General features: G+C 45.2%; 1 protein-coding gene across 1 annotated transcript; it reads left to right on the top strand.

Moving 5' to 3' along the window:
* Nucleotides 1-6,881: 6,881 nt before the first annotated feature.
* her6 (hairy-related 6) lies at nucleotides 6,882-8,732 on the top strand. Its single transcript, XM_044201094.1, has 4 exons — nucleotides 6,882-7,189; nucleotides 7,375-7,470; nucleotides 7,581-7,668; nucleotides 7,876-8,732. Exons 1-4 carry the CDS (start codon nucleotides 7,082-7,084, stop codon nucleotides 8,415-8,417), a joined length of 834 nt encoding a protein of 277 aa, XP_044057029.1. The 5' UTR covers nucleotides 6,882-7,081; the 3' UTR covers nucleotides 8,418-8,732.
* The last annotated feature ends 316 nt before the right edge of the window (nucleotides 8,733-9,048 follow it).

Here is a 9,048-nt window from a genome sequence, read left to right as displayed (position 1 = left end):
CTCATCACCTTTATGCAAATACGAGTAACCCCTGAATTTGACACGTTTTATCATGGTATGATGATGGGGGGGATCAGTGACTGCATGAGAAAGATCTGCATTGATACTCTGCATGTGTTTGTTTACACTAAACTAGGCCTATTAGAGATAATGATTCACAGCATCAAGCTGTCAGTTTAGGGAGCTGTGTGTGTGTGTGTGCATGTGTGCCTGCCTCTTCAAAGGCTGGCCTTATCTACAGTCAATAAACGGCCTCCTCAGGAGGAAATGGAGAGGCTTCATGCACCTGTAATTCAAATGTCCCAATGCTCGCTGAGAGTAAACAAGCGACACTCAGAGATTCTCCCCCACTCAGTTTTATGTGGACCCGATAGTTAATGGATAGAAAAAGAAAGGGGCAGACCTGTTCAAGAGCTCAAAGAGAAACTTAATGTTTCAGCTGGGTTTTTTTGTTTGTGTAAATCTGGAAACTGGCTTTAAGACAAATTGAAAATGTCTCACGTAGAGACTGATCTTTGTCCCAAGATCAGTCTTGTTTGGGCAGAGATTCTGCTCTGAGCAGCTAATAGAACCAGCCAGAACCCATAGATATAATTTCACACTCAGGTACAAAATGTAAATACACGACAGTGCAAGTCAGACCCAATCTGACCCAAATTTGACGCCACGTTATCTTTTATCTTTCCTGTAGTTTGACAGTTTGAGCTCTGTATACAAATATGTCTACAGACAGAACATCCAGTAAATGTGGTTACACCGCCCTCACCCCCACCTCACCACTACCAGCAGCAGAAGCAGCCGTATTCCCAGTTTGCTCCAGCCTCAGGCATGCTAACCAGAGACCCAGGCCGACTCGCTGGTCCTCTCCCCAACCGCTTCCTCTCCATCGCTGCTGGGTTTGACTCACCGTGACCTCTGACCTTCTATGCTGCACCGCCTCCCCCACACATGCAAATAGTGCTGGTCTGCTCCAGGAGGCATCAGAGAAAAGAAGAGGGTCGGATAGAGGGAAGGAAGAGAGAAGAGGAGTGACGACGTGGGGGTGGTGGTGGTGGTGGTGGTGGTGGTGGGGGTGAGCAACAGGGAGACGGAGCAAAGGAGAGAGAGACCCCTAAAGGAAGTGCGAGCGTCTTGGTCTCTGAAGTGGAGGGAGGCAGTGGCAGCAGCCTAGGGAGGCCCCAGTCTACAGCCCAGCACTGAGGCCTTAAAACATTTCTCTCTGTTTTAGCCAGCCAAAACGGACCCCAGTGCCTGTGTCTGCGAGGCTTACAGTGACCCATGCTGATCTTTCTGTGTGTGCGTGTGTGTGTGTTTGTGTGAGAAAAAGAAAGCGTGAGTACATTCACTGTACTTAGTGTTTTCCCTGCTCCCAGGCTGCTCCAGGCACCTCAGTTTGTGTGTGTGTGTGTGTGTGTGTGTGTGTGTGAGGGGATGTACGCGGTGTGTGCGGCTGTATCTGGAGAGCCTCCAAACCCCCTCATCTCCTCTCCTCTCTCCTCCTTCTGTTCTCTCTGCTTGGAGGATCTGTCAGTTCTCCTTCTCTCTCTTTGTCCCTGCTTTGATCCTGCTCTCCAAGCCTTGGTTGGCCTCGCTAACAGCAGCTGAGCACAGGTCCTACTTCACTCCCACTAATAACACACATTCATGCCACGCTGGGATGATGCATGTACACAGACACACTCGCACACACACACACACACACACAAACACTCACTGCTCCACTTACTCCCTCTCTCCTCTCGCACACACTCCAAAATCGGTAACGACTGGCTCTTCTATCATTCAGCGCTTTCTGTAAGTTGACAGAGCTTATCGCTTTCACACAACCTTCTGTTTACTGTAACCCTGCGCTCTTACTGTGAGCAACTTAGGTGATGGGTTACTCTATTCTGCCTGATTGTGGGTGGTACTAGAGCCTCTAAACGCAGCCCTATAGTGGTTTCTTGTAGATACAGTTTATTGTTTTTCACAGGCAAATGTAGACAGATGTATTTTACTGATATGACTTTGTCAGAATGTCACAGAGTTTTGAAGATTTAAAGGTTCATGGCAAAGATGTCATGACTTTTTAAGATGCATGGCAAAGGTGCCCTATGTGGTTTTCAATGCAAACAAGCATATTTTGATCATTTTAAATGTTTCTAACCAAAACACGTTTTGTGTAAATCAAAGCTTAACTTTAATGTATTTCCTATCTCATAAATTTGTAAAACCTATTATTGAATAATTTGAAATCTGCTTTGTTTACATTATAGGATTACATTACTTCATTCTCTCTTTTTTTACTGGTACTTTGCTAATTTTTGGAGAGCATTACCACCAACAACAGTTACTGCCCCCAGCAGTCAGCAGAAATGTATCATGTCACACCAGTTTTGTGCATGTGCATTCTGGTGTGCTTGACGATAGGACACAGGACACACATAATACAGAGACTCCCTGATCAAAACAGTGTACTACAGCAGATTAAATACTCTACACAGAGTAGTTTGACAAAAACATTTAACTCAAGGTCCACTTACTTGCTTTATTCAGAGCTATCAATCACATCTCAGTCTCCCTCTCCCTTCATATTTGACCACCTGTTATCATGCGACCAAAGTTCCATACTTAGGTCATCTGACGACAACCGAGCCATCTCTATGGCAACTGAGCAAACGCCATCTGCTGAAGAAGACTGAGATGTGGTTAAAAGCCCTGGAAAAAGCCAGTAAATAGACCTTTAGTTAAGATTACTTTGTCAAACTACTGTTTTCAAAGTCAATAATGTACCTTCGAGCTAGACCAATTGATATGAAAAATATATAACAACACATGCAACCATTCACCAGCATCTATACTCCTGCAGCCTTTCAAGTAAAAATTATAGAGAACTGAGAATCTTTGACTGTTTGTAATGAGCTTCTTATCCAGTTTGCAGTTTCCAAGCAGACCTGCAAAGTTCATTGGCTGTTGACAAGCAGTGACTGTGCACACATTGGCCACTCAGCTCTGTAGGAAATGAAAGCTTTTCTGGTGACTTGTTGACCATGCTAATCACAGTGTGAACTGTTGGATAAGTCAAGTCAGTCAACCACTGTGTGGCAGCCTCTTGGGAAAGTAGGCTGCGTCAACACAGTGCCACCCTCAGTTTGGCAGCGGCAGCCACATGACACCTCAAGGCTGGCCTTGATACAGCCTGTCTTGTCTGACTGCCTGCTTACTTCCCACTCTTCTTGCCAGCCAGTAATGAAGCTTAAATGCCTATGCTGGCATTTAAGCTTCAACACCACCCCCTGAACACACACACACACATACACACCCTTGTCACCCTTGTGGCACCAGGAACGCCGGTTGGCAGCAGCACTGTTCACCAATGGCTTACACATTAAGGCATGAGCAGTCGGTGACAGCGGGCCAGATTGTTTTGTGAGCACAATATCTCACGCTTTCACACACACACACACACACACACACACACACACACTTTAGCCCCACAATCTCCCTATCTAATTGCATTATTGCTGCATTATTGCAGTGTGTGGAGGTCCATGGTCGAAAGGGCTCAATAAAGATATGAGTCCTGGGAAAGACTGGGAGCGGTGGAATGAGAAAAGAGGAAGAGGGAGATAAAAGGGGGAGGGAGGTATGGTGGGGCGATATAAAAAAAGAGATAAAATGGAGAGAGGATAAGGGTTGGTGTAAGGACAAGGCAGGGCGTCACAGGTAAAAAAGAGTGTGAGAATTTGGGGGGGGTGTCCCAAATGAAAACTAAAATAACCATGCTTGTTTGTTTTCCTGTCTACTGGCCAGAACATTGTCATTGGCTTTTCATCAGTAAGGTATCTCTAAACATTATGTGATCAAAAGCTTTTACAACAGAGAGCCCTGTTCACTGTAAGTCAGCCTGTTTCCCAGAGATTTCTTGTGATAGTGGAGTTGAGACATAGCAACAGGTAACACTCCGGGGACCGACGGCAGCCAGGTGCGCCCAATGATATGTTCAACTCGCAGGGAAAAGGGAGGGACCGACAGACCCAAGGCTCCATGATTCAGTTCACCGCCGGAGACATCTTGCAACATGAGCGTGAGAAAGTCATTCAGGCGGAGAGCGTTTCAAAACCTACACTCTATCTGCTTCACATCAATGCATTTGTTTTGGAACTCTGTCGGCGACATTGTGCGGGGAAAATGACTCAGGTGTGCAGTTCACAACAATGAGACATGTTAGTGACGTGTTTGACAGAGGCAGCATTGTTGCGCATGAATGATATTTAGGATTATAGTTGGTTTAGGCGCATGTACAGACCAGCCTCACTCCTGCCAAAAGCAAACTTTGCAATTACACACAAGACACGTGTGTGGTTTCACTAATGTCTCCACATGCCAGTTACTCATTCTGACATTGTAGCTGGTAGAGTGTAGACCTAATGTTAACCAGCCGTTTGATTTTTCTTTTTAAACTGAAATCTGGCTGATATGAAATCAACAATAGCTTTAAAGTGGTGTGGCCACATGAGAATAAAATGTTTGAAGTTACATAAAAAGCATAAATTAATGCTTTAGCCTCATGATAATGTATCCCTGTCTGGCTGCTGGCAGTGATGTCATATACTTTTCAGACATTGTAATTTACTGTAGCATGCTCAAGTGCAGGCTTGGAGAGAACTTAAAACCATCTCTGCGTCTCTCTCATGTTCAGTTTAGGATCTGGAGCCCTGTGCAGCTCCGAGTTGCCTATCAAATTCACGATCTTGCGGCCAGCCGCCGGCGACGCCCCGCAGATCCAGGCGGCAAGCCGGCTAGAGGAGAGCCTTCTCCTGGTCGCCTGCGCGCCACGTGTCGCGGTCTCTGCAGCAGCTGGAGGTGTGTGAGCTCAGCGGAGAGCCATGATTTGCGCTCCATATACTCAAAAAATAAAGTAATGGATGTGTCGCTTATCATAGGTAGCCTATTTTCATTACTTTTCCCGATTACACCTCTCCTCAAATTGACATATTTGTCAAATGAAGCCTCCAGAATTGCGCAGGGTTCATGTTCTTGTTTTCTTAATTTTATTCGGAAGAATTGCTAGAAAATAGTGGGAATGCTTTCATCAGGAGAAAGTCAACGTTTCTGCTGTTTCTCATAAACAAACAATGATAGGATTAAACAGAAGTAGTTAATGATAGTTGGAATCAGTCGACTTCAGTGTTTTCTTTGTAGCGAAGTCACTGTTAGTTTTTTTCTGAAATTAATCTGTTGGGTAATAGAGAATACATGGGTAGTAGCCTAATAGAGGAAGCAATGTGATTGTCACCTCAAAGACTCTTTAAATACCCATAAGACTCCTAAACTCGGTGAAATGTACTACAGACAGCGCAGATTCATATAAACTTCCCTGTTTGTGACCACATTAGCACAACCTGAAAAATGTAGAGCTGCTGTCCGTCAATATACTTATAAGACGTAATTATGGGCCCTATTTATTTCTCTCTTTACTGCTTGTCTGCTGTTACGTCTCTCCAACTGCAATAAAGATAAGGAAATGAAATTATGACCTGAAATCTAAAAAAGCCTTGAACACTGTGGGGCGACCAGAGGCGGGGAGGAGGAGGAGGAGCAGAAGGAGGAGGAGGCATCGGTCTGATCGTGTGAGCTCTCCGGGCTCAGAAATATCTCTGCTCTGGCTCACATTCCGATAAGGGAGCCCGATCCAGCTCTCTCTGTAGGCGTGGTTTTCCCAGGCTTTTAAAACAGCAGCTGCTATTTACCTTCCCCTCTAATGTAAACCACCGCCGCCGCCACGTACCCTCCCCTCACCCCTCCAGCGTCCTCCCTGGCCCGGCGGCCCCCCGGCAGCCCGGCGGCCAAACCTCCAACCACCGCACTCATAAAACATCCTGGCGCGTGCTCCACATTCGCAACACCGGCAGATGATTAAATGCCAAGATTTGTACCACAAAGTTGGGAACTACAGTGGTAAATAACATGGAAATGGAGTGTGCGTATTTAATTTTATTTCCACCTCTGAGGGTAGGCTAAATTAACGTTACTCCAGGAATATAATGGTTGTATTTAAGGCTGTGTGTGAATGTGAGGATTTGAGCTTGTCACTTGGTGTGGTTTTGAGTAATCAGAAGTTGTTTCTTTTACTAATGTCATTATAACAGTAACTAGACTGTGACGTTTGGTAAACAAAACAAAACTGCTCCCTCCTGTGCCTCCATGGCACATGACTGAAACTCTGATTACCAAATAGCCTACCACTTCGCACTGGTGTTTTTTAAACGGTAGCCTGCAAAAGTTTTACTTTCTTTTTTTCATTTATTGTAAGCGGTTACCAATTCATTTAAGACAACCTATACCCCACAGGAGTTAGAAGGCAACTTTGTTTGTGGAGACAGGCCAAAGTGTAATCGGCTCATGGCTGAATAAAAGTTGATTTCATTGTGGGTTGAAACCGTGTTGAAACCTAATATGGGTGCTGCTGATATGTAGGTAGAGTGGGAAAAACACGCATTATTATTATATTGCTGTTATATTATTATTTTATATATTAAAATGATTATTATTTATCTGTTATCTCTTATGTGGTAGATAAAAAGTCCTCTGCCCGCTCCTGGTGGCGGTGCCCAGTCAGTGGCTCCACTGTTAATATGTAAACGGTACGATGATTGAAGACTGAAGGCAGTTTCCCCGGCTGTGCCCTGAACCCGGGCCTCGCGCCATTGGCCGTCAGCTCAAGCGGCCAAACAACCAATGGGAGGGCGCCGACCACGAGCCATCCTCCCTCGGGCCGCGTGTCCCTCGCCCTGATTGGTGGAAAGTTACTGTGGGAAAGAAAGTTTGGGAAGTTTCACACGAGCCGTTCGCGTGCAGGGCGAGATATAAATACAAGCCACACGCGGAGAACCCAACACAGAGACTGCATCCGCTCCTGGTAGCCGCTGCAGCTGCGCATCGCTCAAACGGATTTTAACTCGATAGCCTACATATCTCAGGATTTTTTTGAGGGAGAGGGGACTTTTGAATATCTCGAGCTGAAAATATTCATCGTCCTTTTCCCTACACCAGTGGATCGTAATTTGTTGTGGTTTTGTGGGATATTTCCGATAAAAAGATGCCTGCCGATTTGATGGAAAAAACCTCCTCCTCTCCGGTCGCTGCAACCCCGGCAAGCATGAACACAACTCCCGATAAACCCAAGACAGCCTCTGAGCACAGAAAGGTTGGTATAAAACCTATATTGAAAAACATTTCTCCGACAGTGTCATCTAAAAACAAAAAAGCTGAAACATTTTATTTTGGACACAATTTTGCACAAGCTCTCACCCAAAGCGAGGATTTGCACTTTTACGCACGAAACAAGAAAGAGAAATTTAACAGTTAATGTCATTTTGTTTTTTTATCTAGTCATCCAAGCCAATTATGGAAAAGAGGAGAAGAGCCAGAATCAACGAGAGCTTGGGGCAGCTGAAAACGCTCATCCTAGATGCGCTCAAAAAAGATGTAAGTACTCCCTTAGCCTTCTGGTTATTAATAGAGTTCAAAACTGCCCCTGTCAAACAGTGAAAGAGTGAGCGCGTAATCCTAACCATGTGTGTTTTCCGTCCCCTCAGAGCTCCAGACACTCTAAACTGGAGAAGGCGGACATCCTGGAGATGACGGTGAAGCATCTCCGGAACCTCCAGAGGGTTCAGATGACCGGTAAGTTGCATTTCCCGGACTAATCTGTCTTATGACTGTGCGTTGTATGTCTTACGATGTGCGTTTTAGAATATATCTGGACTGGTCTAACAGTCCTGCTTCAAGACCCCCCCGTCTAAATTTTACAGATTTGACCATTTCTATAGATAAAACAAGGTGTCCATATGAATATCTTGACTTAAATACACCTGTCTGTTTTCTCTGCAGCTGCCTTGAACACCGACCCCACTGTCTTGGGAAAATATCGTGCCGGTTTCAGCGAGTGCATGAATGAAGTCACCCGTTTCCTGTCCACCTGCGAGGGTGTCAACACCGAGGTCAGGACTCGGCTCCTCGGCCACTTGGCCAACTGCATGACCCAGATCAACGCTATGAACTACCCCAGCCAGCATCAGCATCAACACCAGCTCCCATCCACCGCCGGACCAACCCACCCCTCCTTCGGCCAGTCTATGGTGCAGATCCCCAGCTCATCCCCGCAGGTCCTGCCCATGAACGCGGTGTCCTGTAAAGGAGGCTCATCGCCGGCTAGTTTACCTTCAGACGCCACCAAAGTGTACGGTGGTTTCCAAATCGTGCCTGCCACAGACGGACAGTTTGCATTCCTCATACCCAATGCGGCATTTGCGCCAAACGGCCCCGTTATCCCCGTGTACGCTAATAACGTCAGCACGCCGGTCCCTGTACCGGCTGCGGTTTCCCCCGGAGCCCCGTCAGGCAACACTGACTCAGTGTGGCGGCCCTGGTGAAAAGTGGAAAAGGACCATAAAGACTTTAAAATGACACTTAATAGTTCTCTCTTTGTTCAGTGTTAGAAAGTTGTTTTGAATCTGTTTTTTTCTTGTAAAATGGAAAGAGTATGCACTATATTTGTACAGCCAACAAGGGAGTAAAGTTCATATTGAAATGAGATCTGTATTGTGGAAGTCCGTTCACTGCATTTTTTTTTATATATTTGAGTTGTCTTTTTTACTGTGTGATGCCAAAGATATGTTCAATGCTCTTATGATGTTCTTCGTTTTGGAAGACAAATAAATTTGTAAAGATATATAAAAAAAAAAACATGTGCTTGTTCCTGCGTTGTTTGTTGGGAAAACTAAACCTGATCTTCTTATTAATGCGTACAACTGCAAATATTAGCAATTTCCGCCTGTTACTGTAGTTTATTTGGTATTTAAACTATAGCCTATTATGTAGACTTGTCTATGCGTGTCAAAGCTAAACTGAGTGGTAGCACACATTGAGTGAGCTACCAGAAGCTTTTTCAATTCGGTTATCCTATTTGTTATGTGAAAATTACTTTCTACTGAAAGGGCTACTTACACATGAAATCAACAAGTCTTTGCAAACTCAGTTTTGAATGCAATAAGGGTCAGAAAT

Source organism: Siniperca chuatsi, linkage group LG6 (genome assembly GCF_020085105.1).
Source record: "Siniperca chuatsi isolate FFG_IHB_CAS linkage group LG6, ASM2008510v1, whole genome shotgun sequence".
NCBI lineage: Eukaryota > Metazoa > Chordata > Actinopteri > Centrarchiformes > Sinipercidae > Siniperca > Siniperca chuatsi.
Note: the sequence above shows the minus strand (reverse complement) of the source record. Positions and strands in the feature narration are given on the sequence as shown.